General features: G+C 53.3%; 1 protein-coding gene across 2 annotated transcripts in view; it reads right to left on the bottom strand.

The window, feature by feature from the left end:
- Positions 1 to 3252: 3252 nt before the first annotated feature.
- The window catches only part of INPP5D (inositol polyphosphate-5-phosphatase D), a 123267-nt gene continuing 104633 nt past the window's right edge, over positions 3253 to 21886 (bottom strand). The window contains exons 20-27 of one of the 2 annotated variants that reach the window (XM_047083386.1): positions 20631 to 20744; positions 19252 to 19334; positions 17698 to 17785; positions 14900 to 15049; positions 12775 to 12874; positions 10321 to 10587; positions 5286 to 5886; positions 3253 to 4400 (exon numbers count right to left, since the gene is read on the bottom strand). In XM_047083386.1, the coding sequence (XP_046939342.1) occupies positions 4398 to 4400; positions 5286 to 5886; positions 10321 to 10587; positions 12775 to 12874; positions 14900 to 15049; positions 17698 to 17785; positions 19252 to 19334; positions 20631 to 20744 (1406 nt within the window). In that variant the 3' untranslated portion in view covers positions 3253 to 4397. Of the gene's footprint in view, positions 4401 to 5272; positions 5887 to 10320; positions 10588 to 12774; positions 12875 to 14899; positions 15050 to 17697; positions 17786 to 19251; positions 19335 to 20630; positions 20745 to 21886 lie in introns of both variants that reach the window. The other variant, XM_047083387.1, reaches the window with a different exon arrangement.

Below are 21886 nucleotides of genomic sequence, written 5' to 3' on the forward strand. Positions count from 1 at the left end.
CAGGTGGTGCAAGTTCAGGTGGCCACCTGGGAGTGAATGCCCCTGACCTTTTACTCCCAGGAGCCTCACTTGCTCTACTCTGTCCTTGACCTGCCTCAACACGTGAGCAGCACGTCACTGTCTGCTTGAGTCCCTGTGGCCCCTCAGTGCCTGCAGGATGAAGCATGGGCTGTGACTCATTCACTTGGTTAGGGAAGGAGGAAGAAGCCAAATGAGAGAGAAACAGAAGGGCTGGAGCAGTCTTCCATGGGACGGGGCGATCCAGAACGGCCCAGGCTATGCGGCCACTGGGACTGCCAACATGTCCCAGATGGAAAGGAGGGCGGCCCTGTGAGGTATGGCTGGGTGCCCGCACAGGGACGTCCTCGTGTCCTTGAGGCCTGTTCCACTGGCTTAGGCGGTCTGAGTGACTCTGGTCTGTGTAGCCAAAGCAATCCAACCAGAGCCCTGGCCTCGACTAGCCCTTCCTTGACTTCATCTAGCCCAGCTGGCCCCAGCCAGCCCCGTTCTCAAGGCTTCCCTACCCCCCGCCTTGCTTGTCTAGTCATTCTCTTGCCCAGATGTTGGAGGCCTTTACCCACCACCTTCTAGGACATTCCTATAGTCCCAAGAAGCCCAGCTCAGCAACCTCCCTGATTTCGGCCTGCTTCCCCAGTGTGATCTCTCCAGAGCCCTCCCATACCACTGTCTGGTCTCCTAGAAAGAGGGAGAGGCTAATGTTAATGTTCAGTGAAACCCACACCAGGGCGGGCCCTGAGTCTCTGCAGAGCTGAGCTCACGAATCTGCACAACTGCACCATGCAGATGGCGTCCTCCCCATTTTATGGACAAGGAAACCGAGGTTCAGAAAGGCTAAGGCCCAGTATGAGATCATATTTTTAGGAAACGGAAGACATTTAAACTCCATTCTGTCTGACCACCCCTCCCCCTTGAGGTCCCCTTTAATAGGCGTGCTGACCCCCGAGGCCCTGCACATGCCACCAACACCTACGTGGCTGGGGGAACGAAGGCAGGCCATGAGCTGTGCACACGTAGCATGTAAGCACTCACAGATGAGTCTGCGGTGACCTGAGAAGAGGGGTCTCAATTAGCAAAGAACAGGAAAAAACCTGCCAGTGTCGTTCTGGAGCAGTGCAGATTTCCCAAAATGAGATCTTTTTGGGTGGGAGATGTCCCTCTTGGACTGTGGGTGGGGTTGTCTGTGGGGGTGAGACCAGGCATTTGCATTATAAAGGTCTCTTCCATTGCGTTTGCTGCCTTGTAGAAGCCTCCCAGGCCTTCAGATGGCTGGATCTCCATGGAAATTAGTTTGCAGAGAGAAAGGAGCTATTTTAAGGACCAGCGAAGATGAGGACCTGTAGGCTGGGGTTAGGGAAGGTAGCTGTGGGAGAGAGCTTTTCTGAATGACTCACTAACTTCCCTCTTATCGAGGTGGAAAAAAATGGCATGGAAAAAGAACGGAAACCCAGGAACAAGGAGGAGCAGTGTGGCTGACCCCCTCCCCGCCAGGGGGGTCGGGAAGGGGGGTTGGCACGGAGCTGCAGCAGGTGCCCCCCAGGCCGCGCTGGGGGTGGCGATGCTGGGTGTGAACTGCCATTAGAGAATATCCATTGTGATTATACCTTCCCGTCAGCATAAACTCTGCCATTTGAACCAGCTTTCATACAATCACACAAGGAAGGAAAATTTTGCTTCTTCAACAACAATGGCTGGAGCAACTTCTGCCATCACAGAGGGCGACAGGATGCATCTTCGGGGTAGGAGCACCCTTGTAGGAAAGCGTGTTAATCAACCTGTCTTCTCGGTTAGGGAGCCTGGTGAAGGCTAGCTGAAGCTAAACACAGGTCAATTACTCAAGTGACAAAGAGGTGGGAATTTCTGGGTCCCCAATCATCCTGCCAGATGGACGGGGGTCGGCTGTTTGGGAGCACGGCAGACGCGGCAGAGAACTCTGGCTGGAGTGGTCCCCCAAAGCGGTGGCAGGACAGAGCCCAGGGAGAAGGTGGTCAGGGACCCTGGGGGGGGGGGGGGGCGCAGGGCCGAGTGGCCGGGAGGACAAGGGTGAAGCTTACGTTTCAGTTTCCAGTCCCAGACATCAGTGGCCTCTGTTACCCATCAGCTGACAGAGCCTGGTTGGTGCTCGCGCAGCCTGTGGCGGAACTTGGGGGAGACGCATGAGGGGCATTGCACTTGCTCAGGCAGTGGCTAGAACGCAAAGATGATGGGGAGTCCAAAGCACACCCCCCACTGCTGGTCCTCAACTCACTTCCCCTGGGAAGCCTCAGAAATGGTGGGAAGGGCCTGGACGTCCATCCTGGGTGGGGGTGTAAGTTCCAGGTCTATGCTCTTCCTCTGAGTGGGCAGCTACAGGTGGCTCGCAGAAGGCCCACCCATCCGGGCAGCCAGTGGGTCCCCAGGAGCCACAGGTATCATGCCCAGGTCCTCAGCCGTGGGGTGATGGCTAGACGGGGGGGTTGCCCTAAAGGATGCCTGGGTGTCTCCAGCTGTCCTTCCACCTTGGCCCTTGGCCTATCGAGTCAAAGGCTGGTACCTGGGGACTCCGGTGTTTCTGTGTGAGGAGCAGGAAGTGAGCCTGCAGGGCAAGGGGGTCCCATCTGACTGCGGGAAGGAGATACAGCTGGGATAGGCTTTCCCGCTCCACGGGTGCAGGGCAGCAAATGGTTTGCTCCACGGCTGCTGAGAACACCACTCCTTCCAGCTCCAGGCCTGGTGTCCGTGGACCTGAGCAGAGGCTGGGTAGCCTGAGGTGGTGGGGACAGCAGCCCCGGGCCAGAGCACCCTGGAAGGGGGGGGGTGGGGGGGGGGGTCAAGCACACCCACACTGGCCCTCCCTGAATGCAGGGAGCTGGAGGCCCACAACCTGGGGACTGTTTACATGTGTTCACGGTCTCCGGAGCTCAGCCACGAACACTTACAAGAGCCAGCAGGACCTGGCGGCTGCAGGACAGCAGGTGGTGGTGGTATGTCCGGGGCGGGGGGGCGGGGGGGGACGACACTGGCGGAAGCTGGACGGCTGCCCGAGGCCTGGAACCCACAAAGCCGTGTAACATCTACTGGTCTCTGGTCAACTTCAACCCCGTGCTACAAAGTCCCCTCTAGTCAGGGTAATGAGTGCCCGTCACCACCACGAACCCCAACCTCCTCTCCTCCCGTGCCGGCCGCTCTGCAGCCCCAGCAGCCTAGGAGCATGTCTGTGGCTGAATGTCAGGAAAAAACGCCACACAGATGGGATCTGAGTGAGAAAGTCACAATTTATTGGTCACACAGACTGACACACACGGGGACGTGGGGTGCGTACCCATTCTCCTGTACTCACGCTTCTGGATTCGGTTTCCTACACTAATTCTGTATGTCAAAAAAGCAACACAAGAAAAGACGCCACCAACCTACCCTCCCAGTAACCAAGGAAGCAGAGCCAGAAGCCACGGAGTTCGGGAGGAGATGGCTACGCTGTCCTGAGAGCTGGAACAGAGAGGATCACCCTCGCTTGGCAGCCAGGCAGGAGAGCTCGGCTTTGGGAACGACGGCAGAGACTTTTCTCTTAGCACGATGAGATAAGTGCTGGGGGGATTGGCTCAGCCCACCGCCTGGTGATAGCTGCCCACCTCGAGGAGGGCCTGGGTGTCTCCAGCACAGGTGGGAGCCGGATGTCTCCACCGTAGAGTAGGAGCTGATTTTCCTTCCCTTTCCGACTGAAGAACTGAGATCCCTTCCCTCGGCGCCAGCTCCACTGGACCCCCCAGGGCTTTAGCGAAAGCAGTGGGCATCACTGAAGCTAGACAAGGCCAGGTTTGTTGTACCCTAAATTAACCACTCACTCTTCAGCCCCCTAAAGGCCAAGCCCTGTCTCGCTCCAGGAAGGCACTGGCCTTAATTCTTAATGCTTTGTCCAAACCACTCAGAACACACTGTTTTGAACTGGGGGTCTGGGATGTGGTTTCGGTTGGCTGAAGAAGACACAACTTATGTTTGTAAAGCACTTAGCACAGTACCTAGCATGTGGTGAGTGCTCCATACATGTAGCCATTATTATTATTAATATTAATATTAATATTATTATTTTATATCTCCACCTGCAAATCAGCGCTTCAGTTCCTTTCTTCAAAATGATGACCGGAACAAGGCTCATGGGTCCCAAGTACCAAGATCAAGCTGGGGGCCCAAGTACACTTTCCCTTCCAACCTTAGCATTTGGTGCCAAGTTTCACAGCCAGAGCACTCTGTGACCACACAGAAGCTAGGCCCTCTCCTGAAAAATAGTAAGCCTTGCACAGGAAGCTAGGTAGGAGGAGTCAACAGGGGGTCCTGAGAGAGGGTCCAAGTGGCTTCACGCTGTTCCTCTGGGCTCCTGTCTCGCTGGCAGTTCACCGGGGGCTTTACTGTGGGACAAGAACAGAAGACTCTCAGTGCCAAAATCTCCACCAGGCCAGATCTAACTGAAGGTGCCCACGTCCTTACACAAGGTGGGCTAGATCAGGCTTCCTTTAACATGGTGCTAGAAAGAGCCAACACACTGTTTTATGTAATTGATTTCTAATATATACGCACATATGTTATATGCATATGTGATCATTATAGTATACGGAAGAAATAATATGTAATGTATAATATATAGTTAATATGTAAATTATAACATAGTAATAACATATAATAAAATGCAACCCTCCCTATAAACCTATGAGGCAGATTCCATTAATAGCCCCCTTTTACAGATGAGTAAACTGAGGCTCAGGGCACAGAGCCAGAAAGTGGGAGAGCTGGGATCCAAACCCAAGACAGTCTGGCTCCTGAGGTAGTTCTTAACCACTATTAGTTTTGCTCAAAAAAAAAAAAAAAAAAAGAAAAAAGAAAAAAAAATCTATTTTATAGGAAGGAAGGGGACAGCGCATCTGAAGTCTCCAAAATACTGGGAAACATTTAAGTACTAACACTAATGATGGTGACAGTGAAATGTAAACGATCCGGGGTCTTTGTGTTTGTGGAGCCTGAGTTCCTGAAGGCCAGACACAGGAGGGCTCAGAGAGTTTGTCCCCAGAGCCTTATTTAGCCCTTTAAGTGTTGGAGCAGGGACTGGAGGTCTGGGTTCAAATTCTGAGATTTGAACAGGGGCCTGCTGTCTTATCACAGGCATGCACAGGCACCCCTGGGCACGCCCCCAGGCACAGGGGGGCCGGGGACACCCCCCCCCACTCTCCCTCCCTGGGCACGCCCCCAGGCACGGCTGCGGTCTCGCGCGCATGCGTACACGCACCCTCACCGCGCACCTGCATGGCCGCCCGGCCGAGCGGCGCGTCCTCGGGCCGGTGCTTGCCGTGGTGGGGCAGCTCGGCGTTCTCGCGGTAGTCGCGGCCCTTGGAGTGCTGCAGGTGCAGGACGGCGGGGCTCTTGACCGGGAGGGGCGGCCGCTGCGCCGGCGCGGGTGGGGTCTGCTGGCTCAGTTCGGACCTGGAAGGCTTGATGGGCCTCTTGGCCGGCACCGGGGCTTGGGAGCCGGCGGGGGCCTTGGCCTTGCCCTGGCTCTTGTCCCCGCCCGCGGGCCGGCTCTCCGCGGAGGACGAGCAGGTGAAGGAGCGGAGCCGGGGCGTGGGGCTGAGGAAGGGCGCGGGCGCGGGCTTGCCTGTCCCCTTGGTGCCCTCCGCCTCCTGGGCTTTGGGGAGCAGGATGCTGGGCGACAAGATTCCCGGGTCCGGGCAGGGTGGCGGCTCCTTCCTCAGCATTTTGGGCGATTCCTGCTCTTTCCTGGGAAGCAGCTTAGGGAAAGAACTCACAGACCCATAAAGCGGGTTCTCAAACATCTCAGGCTTGGTCAGCTGCGGGTCCTCCTGAGGGGAAGGTTCTGCTGAGTTCTTGCCCATGTCGCAGGGCCTGAAGGGTGGCAGAGGGGAGACACAGAGAAGCACGTGTGAACAATGGCTGCTTAATTCCGACGGGGTTTTCTTTTGCGGGGATCAAAACGTTTGGAACCAGATGGAGGTGATGGTTGCCCAACTTTGTGATTGTTCCCAATGCGCCCGAAATGTTCAATTTAGTATATGTGCTGCTGAAGCGAGCGCAAGTGTTCATTTTCAAATGGTTAATTTGGGGGATGCCTGAGTGGCTCAGTCGGTTCAGCCTCCAACTCTTGGCTCGGGTCATGATTTCAAGGTTGGTGGGTTCCAGCCTACACTGGGCTCTGAGCTGGCAGCAAAGAGCCTGCCTGGGATTCCCTTTCTCCCTCTCTCCCTTTCCGTTTCCCTTTCCCCTGCTCGCGTGAGCTCTCTCTCTCTCTCTCAAAAATAAAACATACAAAACAAATAAACAATAAAATGGTTAATCTGAGGGCAAGGAATGGGCTAAATGGGAGGTGGGTATCGAGGAGGGCACAGTCTTGAGCACTGGGTATTATATGTAAGTGATGAATCACTGAATTCCAGTCCTGCAGCCAGTATTACACTAAATGTTAGCTAGAACTTAAATAAAATTGAAAAAAAGAAAGAAAAAGAAGCATCCAGCAATGATTTTCCTGGAGTTTCATATAAAAGATTTCCTTCAATTTTGACCGCGATGAGAAAAAATTTGATTATTTCTTTTTTTAACGTTAAAATAAATTTTTTTAAATGTCTGTTTTTGAGAGAGACAGAGTGCAAGTGGGGGAAGGGCAGAGAGAGAGGGAAACACAGAACATGAAGCAGGCTCCAGGTTCCGAGCTGTCCAGCACAGAATGCAAAGTGGGGCCCAAACTCACGAGTCTGGGCGCCACCAAAATTGAGTATTTCTATTCTTTAAAAAAAAAAAAAAGTTAATTTTGTTATGGGCATTTCACTTCAATTAAACAAATCTAAAAATGAGAGGAGACGGTGCCGTGTTGCTCATCTGTTGATGATCTCACAGGTAAGCTCACCTCTTGCCTTAGACCTTTTCACTGCTCACACTGGAGCACTAGGGAGCAAGGTGGGGGCTTCGCTGAAGGTTTCATAGGAGAAAGGGAAGAAGGAGTTCACTTCTATGGCACCATCAATGTCAAAGGCACCTCTTCAGTCCTTGTCAGAGAAGCCTGCCCTCCACACCCCCGCGCCTCACAGCAGCTAACGGACCTCCTTTCCTGGACTCCCCTCATAAGAACCCCACAGCCTCTATGTTGTCTCTAGCAAATTCTATTCAGACCCTCAGAACAGAAGCCTGCGGGGGACCGCACCCCCTCAGCGACCTATCTGTGCTGCTCCAGGGCCCCAGCTCAAGGAGTTCCGTTCAACAGACAGCAGGGGCCCCCAGTGTGTGGGATGCTGCCTCAGGCACAGGAGGGGGCCACGAACCAGACAAAAATCTGTGCTCAGGGGACCGATGCTCCCAATGAGCGCAGCATTCTTCCCAACCACACAGCCCTCTCTCCCTGGAGAGCTCCTGGTGAGTGTGGTTTCCTTCACTCAAAGAGGGAAAGAAAAATGGGGTGGCCGTGCCGAAACTCAGAGGGAACCGGGAGAGACGTGGGCCAGCGCCGGGCAAGCGGACAGGCCTGTCTGACTCGGCAGCGCCGACACTCCGGGTTCCAACTGCAAGGAGGGAAGAGCTGCCTGTGTTGATGTGTTTCCTGAATTGTTGCTGCTTTGACTCGAGGTGATTTCCTGCTGAGCGAATTATAATCCGGAATGGGAACACGTTTTACTTTCTGGCCAACAGCACAGTCTCCCGGGGCGGGGGGGCGGGGGGGGAGTGTTCTGGGTTCTGCTTTCTGCAGAAAGGGGAAGCTGTCGTGAACAAGCAGGTCCCTAGGAAACCAATGAAGTGTTGAGGCCGCGACGCCTCTTACTGATGGAATGTGCACTGAAACACTGTTCCAAAGTCGCGGAAAGGCCAAGGCTAATAGGCTCTTCAGGGAATAGGCGTGGGCTCCAGGGACAGAGGCGAGATGTCACCCTCACATGGGTCCTCATGAGACGAGAGGCCACGGGTGTGGGGGAGGCGAGCCTCGGGGACATGCCAAAGGGGGCTTGACTGTTGACTTGGGGTTTTTGCTCATTACCCTTTGGAAAGACTTAGAAGCAGCTGCATAATCAGAATTGTTGGGGCCTTGAACAAAGACTTTGAAAGCTGCCCTTCCACGTCAGGCCACCCTCTGTACCCCTGCTGGATCCTCAAAGATCTTGGCTATGAATTGGTGCAGGGAGGAAGGTGCAGGAAGGTACAAGCAGCATCGACCAGACATTTCTGATAGAGTCAAGAAGCTGGAAAGAAAAATGCATGGCCTGATTCCTGGCAGCTGAAATGACAGGAGGATCAGGGGCAGGGCCGGGAAGAGGCCACTGGGGGTGAGTGTTTTGGTGATTCCAAAGTTCCTTCCCTGGGAAGAGAGCAGGAGGCAAGTTAAGACTTCCACCTGAGGGGGCTCTTGTCACTCCGAGAGAGGGGTCTGGTGGGGGCAGGGCGACTGGGGAAAACCACAAGAAATTCAAAAAGTCTTATATCCCTGACCGCAGGTTACAAGAAACCAAGTTCCAGAGGAGGCCATGGCTGTGGAATGAGTGAACCGATATCCAGGGGGCAAAATAACCCCACTTGTCAGATTCCAGAATCTTCCTTTCTAAAGCGAAGCACTGAGCGGGGTCTGAGATGGGCCCCCCTTCCTCACCACACGACTTCAGCCCAGAGATATGTCCCAGCTTGCCCAGGATTCAAGAGTTCCCTGAGACGTGGGTTCCCAGTGCTGAAATGGGGACAGTCTTGAGCAAACGGAAACGGCTGTTCGCTCCACCTGGGTGTGGGGTGGAGGTGGCAGGGAACAGAGGGTGCTGGGGACACCACCCCCCCCAGCCTTTCACTCAGGCTGAGCCGGGGGTCTGAGTAGTGGAGAGGGTTGCCGCCAGGCATGGGAGCTGCTGGCTTGTTGCCTAGAATCACCTCGGTTGTGCGAAGTGAGCTTAGAACCCCACCCTGGGGACCCCTTCCCTACAGATGTGCCCGTTCTGAAGCTGTCACCCGTGGAACCAAAGAGAATACATCCCCACCCAGTTCCAGGCTATGTGCTGTGTTCAAGTTGTTAAGTACAAAGATACACTGACTTTGGCAACTTAAAATCATTACACTTAAAGAATCAGGACTGCCACAGAGGGACCTCAGCACCCGTCAAACGGTGGCTTTTGTTTTCATTTCTCAGGGAGAAACCTCTTCCAAGGCTCTTACAGGATGACCACAGTCCAAAAATATTATCAACAAACCCTGAAGACTAGGGCCACAGAGAGACAGGGTGAGGCTCAGGGGCCTCGCGACTGCTCCTGTCCTATCACATCCTCCTCCCCTCCGTGCATCTGTCCAATTTGTTTTTAGCAAAAATGCTTGAGAGGCAAACCTGTAAAGTACCCCTCAATCCAAAGGAAGCTCCTGCCAGGCCAGGTGTGCTAAGCAAGAACGATGATGTGTGACGACGGTCCCTTCCCTGGCTCCTCATAAATGATGGAAGACACCACTGAGGAACAGAGGACCTCAGAGGGGAAGAGAGGTCCAGAAGCAGCCCCCTGAAGTCATTACCAAGACAGCGACCAAGGAAAGACGGTGCTCATGATATTTTGTACATCTCCAATCATCGTTAATCGGGATCTGCACTTCTAATTTTCCGATCATCCTGTGCTTACTGGAAAACTCGTAGGGCTCCCTCTCTGGCATTTCCACGAGGTGCTAAAGGATGGGTTCACGTGTTACGTGGCACAAGTGAGAAGTGGATGGAGATTTGGCTGCCTGGCCTGAGCTCCTCCTGGCTCTGTCCTCCTGACCCAGTTCTAGATGCAGGCCAGCTTTCTCTGGGCTCCTGGCCTTTCCCAAAGTTTTTTGGCCAAACTCCTTCTGCAGGCCGGCTGCCCTCCCACCCTTCAAAATCCATGCCCCCACCCCCCACCCCATAGCTACTGCTTTTTCTTACTGGCCTCAAAAGGAGAGATGGAAAAGTTGTGGATGGGAACAGGACCCTTGTGGCTGAAGAAGCAGGGGAACTCAGAAATCCCCACCTGTTCCTTGAGAGGTTGCATGAAGGCTCACTGGTGATAGAAACATATTTTCCAATAAATGTAGTTTTTACGGGAAGTTGTTTTTTGGGGCACTATCTTAAAAAATGTTCTATTTTTTTAAGTCTTTCCAATTTATACCAATAGGGTAGGACATGGCGATTTCATAGGCATTTATTGAGTGCCTACTGTGTTCTAGGCCCTGAGGATGAGTCGATGACCAAAGTGGACACACAACCCTAGCTTCATGCAGCTTCTATTCTAGGGTCAGGTTTCCCGGTGATGAAAACCCAGGGAAGGGAGAGGACTTGATGAAACGGACGCTCACCTTGACTCCTGTGTCCTGGGGCAGGGGCCCCGGGTTGTTGTGGAGGACGAAAACTTCTTTGGTGATATGGGTGCCTGGGACGGTGGTGTTGGGGGGCTCTCTCCCCTTCCAGGCCCCAGGGATGAGTCCTTTAGTGGCTGGTCATAGCTCCAGGCTGTGGGCTGCTGGTCAGGGGACAAGGACTGTTTCATGTGTCCGAAGGGCACCACCCCCATGTAGTTGGGGTTGATGATTTCTGTGATGCTGGAGCCACTGCATGGAGGGACCCTGGAGGGGAAAAACGCCCAAAGTCACACCCCAGGGCTCCCTTCCCTTCTCCAGGTCAGCACCCCATGAGGCCAGCATCCTCTGATGTCCCCCGGGGACCCCAGGTCCTCCGCGATTCCTTCACTCTTTGGACAGTGGATTCATTCATTCATTCATTCATTCATTCATTCATTCATTCCTACAGCAAAATAGTTATGGAGTGCTTAGTAAGTACCAGGCCCTGGGCCAGAAGGTAATATGGGTGTGAACAGAGCAGCCAGTCTCTGTTCTCATAAAATCCACGTCTGACAGGCAAGAAAACAAAAACACAGTGACTAAGAAACACGGTGTTCACGTAGTGCTGAAGTCTGAGGGCAACAAAGGAGGCAGAGACAGACTAGCTGGAGGGCTGGGATGAACTGGGCACAGGGCGAGCCGAGAAGACCTGTCTGGGAGGCAGGTAAGGGAGGGGAGACGGGGTGGGAGGCCCTGGTAGGAGGGGCTTCATAGTCCTGAAGGGCTGTGAGCAAGTGGGGAGAATGGATAAGAGGCCGGCGAGGTCAGGCTGCGTGGGTGGGGGGTGGCAGGGCCGTGGAGGGGGTGGTAAATGAACGGCTGGCTCCATCCGGAATGTGTCGGCTCGCACCACTGCGTGAGACATCAGAATGGGGATGGCCACGCAGGCATTTGGAACGATGGGCGGGAGGTCACAGAAGTCAAGGCCGGAACCTCGAATGTCAGGGGGAGTCAGCTTAACACTGTGGAGGGCTGAACACTGAACTGGCTGAGGTGACCCTGGGAGACACACACACCGTGCTGCCTCTCGGCGACAAGAGTGTCGTCCTTCCTTGTGAGAGAGTGCTCTTATGAGAACCAACTAGTAGAGAGCTGAGTATACGGGTTACGAGCAAGGCTTCCCAGCTCTCATCTGCTCAACCAGCCTCAGTCTATCTCTTCCCCATCCGTCAATGCCTATTTAAGAAGCATTAGTTCGGGGCGCCTGGGTGGCTCAGTCAGTTAAGCCTCCCACTTTGGCTCAGGTCATGATCTCATGGTTCCTGAGTTCGAGTCCCACGTCGGGATCTGTGCTGACGGCTTGGAGCCTGGAGCCTGTTTCAGATTCTGTGTCTCCCTCTCTCTGTGCCCCTCCCCCACGCAGGCTGTCTCTCTCTCTCTCTCTCCCTCAAGAATAAATAAACATTAAAAATTAAAAAAAAGAAGAAGAAGGAGAAGCGTTAGTTCTAATACTAGCCAAATGGAAAAAGAATTTGTTGACCCTCACTGATCCTGATTCTGGAACCAAACAGACATCTGAGAGTTAGGATACATTCATTGATGGGATAACATTGGAAGAAAAAGATCGAAAGGGAACATTATATGGCTCTGAGGGTCAGAAGTTGCAAGTGGGCGAGGGACTGGCTGGGAGAGGGGAGACCTGGTGCATGGGTGGGGCAGGTGCGAGGACAAGGGCTGGAGGAACAGTGGTCTGGGGGCCCGAAGGAGGGGACTAAGCCGGGCTCTGCAGCGGCGTCTGGGATTTCGCGTTGGCTAACCAGCATGGCTTCACCCCGTCAGCAGGCAAGCGGGCACAGGGACCATGACGACGCCGTCTGGTTTGATGCTAGGACTCGGGACCCCAGCAGTGAGCTGAGGCGGCCCTGCCAGTGGGGACTCCTGTCCCCCGGTCACATAGACTTTAATGTCTGTGTGATTCCCAGTCCAGGCTCTGCCAAGAGCAACCTGTGTGCACTTTCCTCAGTGATTGTTTTCCCCTTAGCAGCAGGATGGGTTTGTTGACCACAGAGCCGCTGCTGTCACGGGTCCCCAGGAGACGCGGGAACCATTCCCCGTAGTCACCTCTGCAGTGGCTTCCCCCTGGACTGGCCATCTTGCTGCTAGGCCGGGAGTTCCCAAATCAGGGGCTCACCTACTTTGCCTTGATTTCTCTGGACTCTGACACACGCCAAGGGCTCGGCCAATGTCAGTGAAGTCCACTGCTCTCTGACACGGAAGCGTCTCCCAGGCCGCACACAGACAGGCACACCCACCTGCCCGGGGCTGGCAGCCGGACAACGCCTCTCCCTGGCCAGAGCTCTCATTCCCTCCCGGCCCCTGGTTTCCTTGTGCTCCACTCACCCTCCCCTGGGTCCTGGGTCTGCATAATCACATTAGTTGGTGGGGAAGCCCTGGCAACCCCCCCTGTTCTACCTGTTGGCGGCAGGTTCCCACTGCTTCATGGGGTCATGGCTGGTGAGGCTCTTCAGGGACTTGGGCCCGCTGGACTCATCTCGCTCAGTCTTCACAAAGTCTGCAGGGTGAGATACAGCAAACAGCACGTGAGGGCCAGAGCGCCCAGCATGGGCCAGGATGGTATAGAAGTTTCCATTGGCAGCCGACGCGGGACAGTCAACCGTGGCTGTCTGGGAGGTGGGCCAAGCAAGATTCTGAGGCCTCACATGAGTTCAGTGATCGAAGAAAGATGCGTGCCCCCGCTCCACGGGGAGAAGAGTCCACACCCAGAGTTGTCTTATCATGTGACATGTCCAACTTATTGGTCTCACAAGGGGCAGGGAAACATTTCTTGGCAGATCCGAATGAAACAAACATTAACAAGGTGGCTCCGTAAGAGCATCTGAGACCAAAGCCAAGTTCGTCTAAAGGGGAACTGGGACACCATCTTCCTTTCGGACTCTGGCTTGTGCTTGCACAGGAGACAAGTCCCTCTCCCCGCAGCCTGTGGTTCTGCTGGAGAAAGGAGCTCCCACAGGGCAGAAGAGGGAGCCCCATCCACAGGAGATAGTACCCCTGAGGGCCCAGAGCCCTCCCAGAAGCAGGGAGTGCTGACCATCTACACACGGTGAGTCCTGCTCTCATTATCCATGTGAGACTCAGGCCCCCGTGGGGTTTATGAATTCCACCTTAGCACCCTGTGAACCTGTACTCTCACCCTGGGCTAGGCGCCTGCTAGATATATGACCTTCAGCCAAACACTGAACTTCTCTGCGCCTCAGTTTCCCCATCTACCACACAAGGACGAAACCGGGCTGTCAGGGCTACTGCAAGGCATTAATGGGATGACATTCATAAGACCATCGTTTCCCACATTATCCAGCATCAAGTTAAAGTCCAACTCATTTTAGGCATTGTTGTTAGAGTGCTTTTGAATAGGAATTAAAGGCAAAAGGAAGGAAAAACCACCTGTTGTTTGTGTGGGAAGCAAGAAATGCTTGATTAACTCATTTTGAGCAGCTCTGTATCCCTCAAATCATTTATTATTTCAAGCAGAGACGTTTTAATGTGATGGATACTACTGAGGACTCTACATGCTAGTTTCCAAGTTTAAAATTTTGGGGAAGGATTCTGAGAAAATTACAGATTTGAGTCTAGAAACGTCCTCGTGTTCCCGGCTATTAAGGTCTCTTGGCCGCGTTTCAATATTTCCCAGAGGAGCAGTGACAATTCTTATCTAGAGATGAGGCATCTACAATTCCCTAATGGAAATCAGCGGAGTCTCCTTTGGGGACAGACAGGAGAGGACTCCCCAAGGCTGGGACATCACGTGGGGTGAAGAAACACTGTCAATGAGCATTTGTTCCCAAGCATGGCTGCACAGTGTCCTTTCTGAGAGCCACGAGAAACGTGTCCTCCTGACGGCCAGCAGAAAGAAGCAAGTGTCGTTTTGCAGGACACAAAGAGTTGAGGTCAAGCTGGAAGAGGTGCTGGGGGACCCTGCCAAGGAACAGAGGAGAAGATGCCGCTGTTTTGGTCGGTGGGTGGGGCCTAGGTAGGGAGAAGCCAAGGAAATGTGCAAAGTACGAGGATGGGGCCGCTTTTTAGCGCACAGGGTGTGTGACAGCAATCTGGAAGGCCCAGAAGCCCTGGCCAGCACCACGAGGGCAGGGCGTAGCTACGTAGGTATGTATGTGTGAGCTGCAGCCTGGAAAGAACTATTCAGAATCAGGCAGGTTTATTGTATAATCTTGGTCTTTCTGGTGGAGGTGCTAACTGGGAGTGACAAGGCCTAAAAGACTAACAGGAGACAAGAGCAGCAGAGCATCTGGAAAATTCACGAGCTTCCCATCCTTCCAGATGGAAGGTGACTGGGGTCAGGGAACGAAGACGTGCGGCCGTGGGATGTTGCGGTTCTGTAGGGACATTCTTGAGTCAGTTAAGAATCGGGCCAGATGGTCTCTGACATCCCTTGTGATGCTGGATTTCTGTTCTGAGGCCACAGCAGAGAGAACACGCAATGGCTGAGGGGAGAGAAATGTCTTTCCTATCCCTAAGCCAGCAGCACTGAAGAGTGAGCAGGGGAGGGCTCGTGCCCACTCACCATAGAGCTTTTCCCTTGTCTTGCCCTGGGACGTCTGCAGCTTAATCTCCCCCCGGAAGTGGCCTGTCATCTCTCCGTGGTGGGTGAGAGGCGTGTAGATGGGGAGCAGAGTTTCCGTGGCCTCTAACCGTAAAGCGATGCAGCCTTCGCCTGGGCAGGTGGGGAGAACAACAGTCATGTCAAGAGCCGTTTCACAGGAGAAACACCATGCATTCAGCCTGGAGATTAACTCCACCGTCCAAAGATGATCCTTCAAAACAATGTCCAAGGTGGGGATTATCGAATAAAGCTTTTAGAACAACGCCTCAGCAATTTGGGAAAAACATTTCAAACCTTACAGTGGAATGAACTCCACGTGGATTAGTTGATGTAAAAAAAAAAAAAAAAAGAAAAAAAAGAATTAAATCCTAGAAAATCCAGCAGACAAGCAGACTTAACCACTAATCTGATTGCGGGAGCGAATGATAACTTCCTAGGGCTTGAGGCAATGTAAGAAATGACAAAACAGACCGACAGGTAAGAAGATATAAAACCTTAAAACTTCTGCACAGAGACAGAAAGGAAAATGTGAAAGAGACCGATGGCTTCGTGAACCCCACAAGGAACTCCTCAAAATCAAATCCCAGCAGGTAACTGGGCATATAACCCAAACAGGTATTTCACACAAAAAGAATTGTAACTGGTTAATTTCAATGAATGGAAACTAGTTCAGTCTTCCCTGCCATCAAAAATGCAAATTAAGGGGCGCCTGGGTGGCGCAGTCGGTTAAGCGTCCGACATCAGCCAGGTCACGATCTCGCGGTCCGTGAGTTCGAGCCCCGTGTCAGGCTCTGGGCTGATGGCTGGGAGCCTGGAGCCTGTTTCCGATTCTGTGTCTCCCTCTCTCTCTGCCCCTCCCCCGTTCATGTTCTGTCTCTCTCTGTCCCAAAAATAAATAAAAAACGTTGAAAAAAAAATTTAAAAAAAAATGCAAATTAAGACAGCACTAAGGGACTCTCTTACAGACAGGAAATTAGTACAAGATGGAAGGAAGCAAAAGAATCCCCAGAACCAGCAAGGATCTGGGGAAACCCGTACCCTTGGACATGGCGAGGTCAACATGGCAAGACTTTTTTTACAGCAATCAGTTTGATAACGAGTGTCAGGAATCACCAACGTATTTGTGCCCTTTGACCCGGCACACGTGGGAACTTATCCTAAAGAGAGGATTCGAAAGAATAAAAATGTGGCTGAAGGAGGATCAAAAATGCTCACAAAGACATCCATCTCAGCATTATTCAGAACACGGACAGGAATAATCAACAGCAGGGTCTCACAGGGTATCAGCAACAGATCACAGGGTATCATTAAGCCATTAAATGCAGCCGTCGTGAAGGCCGCACAGGAGGATGATCACGAAAACGTGTATCGTCTGACATGTCTATCACCGGGGGAGAAAGAAAATTAAAAATGGCACCTCTGTGGTGGTTGTAAATATAGAAATCTATGTACGCCTATGTATGAGGATAGAAGTATGAGACCAAAATAAACATGGTTCCCGTTGTGGGGAATGAGACTGTGGGCTGGCTTTTTTTTCCCGTTATTATTGCGATATGCTGTTTGTGTGAATACCAAGAGGCAGAAACAAAGGAAGAGGACAGTATTTGAACAAGAAAACGGAGCCATCCTTCCTGTGCTCCTGTGTGCTACCACCAAAACTTCAAACATTCGGACTCCACGTGGATCCGTTCTCTTTGCCCCGACATGATGGATGGGGGTTCCCCCATCCAGGGCCGGTACAATCCTCAGGCTCTGGCCACCCCTGGCCTGGCTCTGGGACCCTCTGTCCAGTGCTGTGCTAGGAGGGGGTGACGGGCAGGATTCTGGAGCTGGGTTGCCGGGGTTCAAGTCCAAGGTCACACGGTAGCTTGTCAAAGTCACTCCGTGGCCAAGGACAAGTAACCTTGGACAGGTCACTTCATTTCCTCACCTCTGCAGCTAAGGTAGCCGTTGTACCTACATTCCAGGGCTTTTGGCGAGCCTGGACAGTAGGCCACCAACACATAGACACCCTTGTGTCCTCGGCCTCTTTGTTTCCTGACTTCCCCCGATTAGCATTTGAACGCCTTCAAATTCCTTCCATTGAAAACTGAACACCCTCCTGGGACCAGGATTCATTTTTGTTTGTCTGCCTCTTGCAAGGAGCTGCTTGATCTGGCTTCTGCCTCCAGCCTCGCTCTGGCCACCTGCCCCTCTTATCCCTGTGTTCCAACCACAATGAGTGTACGGAGTTCGAACCTGACATTGGGCTGGAGCCATGCACTGGCTGAAGAAAATGTCATAGGAGATGACGTCGCTCTAGTTGGTGTCTGCCCAGTATGGGCACTGACCAACGCCAGACAGACATGGGCTCAAATTAGGGCTCAGCTAGTTTCTACCTGTGACTTAGGCAAGTCCCTTAAGCTCTCTGAGCCTCAGTTTACTCACCTACCGATTGACAGAATAGTACGTGCTTTATAAGGTCTTGTCAGGATTAAATGATCCCTGCAAAGCACCTGCCACAGACTCTTGACGCAGGAAAGACTACATAAACGAGAGGGGCTGTGGCTGCTGGCTATTAATCCCAGAAGCCTGACAAGGCAGGAAGGAGGAGTTCCCAGTAACTGTCCCTCCGGCAGCCCTGGGAGGGGGAGAGGGGGGACAGGAGAACAGGATGGGGAGCGGGAGCTGGGCTTTCTGGAACGGAGATGCCAGTGCCTCCCTTACATGAGAGGCCACCGGCTAACAGCAGGTGCAGCAACCTTTCCAGGGACCCTTACCATACGATTCGTCGCTGTCAGAGGACTTAATGCTAATCAGGATGTGCTGGTCCAGCAGGTACTCGGGGTCAGAGATAATGGGCTTCAGCTGCACAGAGAAGGGGACAGGGTTAGAGCTGACTCCCAGGGGACACGATCATCGTGGTGGGAGTGATGGTGGAGCGCAGGGAGCTTCTGTCAGGGTGCCCTGGTGGGATTATAGAGGGTACAGAGAGGGTGCCGTCAGGTGACAGGGATGGGTGGAGGGTCAGGGGGCCCCTTAGGTGCTGTGGGGGTAGCGGGTGAAGCTGGAGAGTGAGGAGGGGGCTGGGAGCCAACTAGATAAAGAGGGGGAATGCCAGGACCAGACAGGCATTCCAGAAAGTTCCATCAGGCTTCAGGATGCCTCAGCAAGGAGGCGGGTGGGACGGAGACCCTGAGGGAGGCGGCAGTGAGGTGGAGAGGAGGGACAGAGGCAGGAGGAAGAGCAGGTCTTGGTAGCAGTGAGGATGTAGGGCCAGGGTACCCTGGAGTCCCCTGAACCAGACGGGGGTACATGTGTTATATGGACGGGGACGCTGGCATCTTTCACAACTTGATCGAAGGAGGAGATGGGCCATTTGGTTGCCGTGTGGGGCAGCCGGGAGGGGAGGAACGGAAGGCTCGGGTGGGTGGCTGAGGCAGGATGTCACCTTGGAGACCTAAGCCACAGGGATTCAGGTACCTGAAAACAGCCCCATTATGAGGACTTTTGACAGCTATGGCCTTGTGGAGGACCCCGATCAGAAGTGCTCTGCAATTAGGAGACTCTGTGACGTGGCCCAAGAACGGGTTCCAATTAACAGCCCCCCAAAACTGCCCATGTCCCACCCAAGCCTTAGGAGAGGATGGGTCCTTCCGCCTGTTTAAGGCCATCTTGTAAAGCTCACCTTGAGTGTCACCTCTGAGGGAACCTTCCAGGAGAGCCCCTGGGACTCTTGCCGCATACAACAGATCTGCCTGGCCTGAACTCCCCTCTGCATACCCTTTCCTCATTATGTGACAGAAAACCCCACAAGGTCCTACTCCGCCGCGCACCCAGCGTGAACACCCAGACGTGGCCACCGTCAAGTCAACGTCACAAAAGCTTTTCTGGGTCCCAGGTAGAACACCAATTTTTTTTTTTCTATAAGAAAGAGGAAAGTGTTGCCAGTATGGTCGGTCTATGTGTTTTCAATTCCACCCTCTGCTATCACGGGGCCATGGACACGTCAAGTTCTTTCTGAACCTAGTGTTCAGGTAGGAGCAATGAACTCCTCTCTGCCCCTTCACTTGATCCCCCAAGCTGGGCTGAGCAGGTGAAAGTCCACTGCAGGAGGATCAGGACCTCGGGGCCTGGGGCCTGTCATTGCAGCTGTGTGGCTGTGTGACTGTGAACCAGCCTCTCTGGGATCTGCCTCAGTTTCCTTCTTTGCAAAGTCACATGGTCAGACAAATCTATCTCTGGATCTCTTCCGTGATCCATTAAGGAATGCTGGGGCCACAGGGGCTGGTGAATGCCAAGTTCTCCCCGGCTACATCCTGTTCTTGACTTACCTTTGGAAGGGTCTCGCCAAACTTCACCACCAACTCCCCCTCACTTCCTTCTTCATTTTCTCCCTCCTGACTCTTGACAAAACCTGACAGAGGATAAGAAGGCTGGTTTTCAAAGAACAAACAAGAACCAGACAGAGAAGACTCCTAGGGTCGCCCCACCCAGATCGAGGAAGATATTCTCCCTCTTTCATCTATAGGGGCAACAGCACTGCTTAGGAGTCAGGCTTGTGGGGGATTCTGTTTTGATGCAGGGGATGGTCATTTGCCAACACGGTTGGATTATTTTTAGGAAAAACTCAGAGACTTCCCTCCTTTTCAGCTCTTTTTTTGCAACAAACCAGGCAACAAAGAAATCATCACATCACAGGCAAGGAGATTAGGAAACATGACAGCTTGTCCCACGCCACTCAAGATAGCAGCCTTTCGAAATGCTAATTTAAGCTTCCTAATATGCTGTTTCCATAGAAATGTATGCAAATGTCTCGATAGTTTATTAAAAACACCCGCACAAAAATCCTCATCATTTTTGGAGGTGCCTTGCCCCTGCTTGGTGACTCGGGACCTGGAAACTTCGCGGAGAAGGCAGGTCTGTCAGCAAGACTGAGCCCGGGCTCAGTGGGAGAAGGAAGGGAGGGGAGTGGGGCAACTCCTCTTCTGGATTTCTGGAAGCAGCCGTCATCCTGTCCCAAAATGCCTCCTTCGATGGAGTTGATTCTGCCCCCTCCCCCCCCTCCAGACCATCTCGGCGAGGGGAGCTAGAAACCACCCAGATCTTGCCACAAAACAGCTTTAGACAATATGCCTAGAAATGTCACCCGGAAATGGTGTTTGCTAAACACAGTTTGTGCTAACTGCTGCTGGCTGGGAGCAGGCCGTCCGTCTCTCGCTTGCCTGTAGATGCTCCAGAACACCTGAGAACGATGCCCGTCGTGTACCAAGGAGCAGAGGACTCCGGAAGGAAGGACAGGTGGCTACCAGCGGCTGGTCAGGCCCAGCACTGGCCTCCACGAGCTCTGGACCTCCGCCCAGGACCCTCGGGTTGAGTCAGAGCCCCAGCTTGGGGAGGGGAGGGACCCTCGGGGGCTACACTCGAGAGGCAAGGAGAGGAGCCAGCGGCCCGGTCACCTCCAAGGGCTGACGACAGGTCAGTGTTTCAGTGACTGTCCCTGCCTCTGAGGCCGCAATGGCAGGATCACAGGCCGCTGGGGGGTGCCCCTACAGTAACCACAGACTCCAACGCTCCCCCTGCAGACCCCCGTGAGGCCCATCTGTGAATCCTTCCCAGAGAGAAGAGGGGCGAGGCGCCACCAATGAAAAGGCACCTAAGAGAAAGAGTCCTGCCTGCACGGCCAACAGGTAGCAGCTCGGCACCCACTTACTCTCTAAGCAGCTTGAGTGGAACTCTAGGTAGAACTTGGTCTGGGACTTGGTCTTCAGCGTGGCAAAGCACCTGAGAAACTCGATCTGCCCTTGGCTGTCGACGGTCCCGGGGCCTGGAACAGGTGACAAAGAGATGTGGCTCCACAATGTGCCCAGAGAAGGTGAGGTCCAGGTGAAGGAGAGGTTTTCCTGAATCCCACCACATGCACTGAGCAACCGCAATGGTGGGAACGCCCTCTCTGATGTGCGGAGAGCAGGGTGGGAAGAGCAAAGACTTCAAGGAGCCAAGAGCCCGACGCCCTTAGCCTCAGTGCTTCAGTCTCCCCATTTGTTCTGGCAAAGAGAGCTTGTATAAAGGCTCTGGTCGACACCCAAATCTGTGTCGTTTCTAGGTCCGGGTAGCAAGGGCTCCCTGCTCTTTCTGCCTCTGGCTGACCTCCCTCCACTCCTTCTTTACCCTCATCCACAGTTGGCTCCTCATGGCATTCACGGAAGGGATTGTGTTTGCAAGTGTCCTCAGGCTGGCTTTGAACAAGGTCCATCCTTCCGTGTAAATTCTGAGCCACCCGAGAGCAAGGACAGACATCCCGGTCCTCCGTCCCACCCGTGCGCCCTTCTTTCCTTTCCATTCCTTTTCCCCCAGCTTTATTGAGGAATAACCAGCAAACGTGATTGTGCACATTCAAAGGGTACAGCGTGATGCTTTGATACACATATACGCTGTGAAATGCTTACCAAGATCAAGACAATTCACACATCCGTCACCCACATAATTAACTGGTTTGTGTGTGTGTGTGTGTGTGTGTGTGTGTGTGTGTGGTGAGAATGCTTCAGATCTACTCCCAGCAAATCTCCAGTTTACAATACTGTATTATTACCTGTAGTCATCATGCTATTAGCTCCCCAGAATTTACTCATCTTGTAACTGAAAGTCTGGACCTTTTGACCTCCATCTCCCCCATTTCCCGCTCCCTTCAGCCCCTGGCAACCACCCTCCTACTGTTTCTACGAAATCGGCGGTTTCTTCCAAGATCCTGCGTAGAGGTGATACCATACGCCTATGGTACTTTTTCTCTCTGGCTTATTTCACTCAGCTTTCTTTTATGTTCTTAAATCCCACAGCATCTAGACCAGGCTCTGCTTAGGAAGAGTCAACCTATGCTCAATCCAGGTCATGGCCTTTGTGTCTTCTGTGTACTGGGTGCCAGTGGAGGGAAGACAAGCCTGATACCGATGATGTGATGAGGGTCCTCAC

This window comes from Lynx rufus, unplaced genomic scaffold (genome assembly GCF_022079265.1).
Source record: "Lynx rufus isolate CCGP_SWC_20201006 ecotype Redwood Valley unplaced genomic scaffold, mLynRuf1.p SCAF_2, whole genome shotgun sequence".
Taxonomy (NCBI): domain Eukaryota; kingdom Metazoa; phylum Chordata; class Mammalia; order Carnivora; family Felidae; genus Lynx; species Lynx rufus.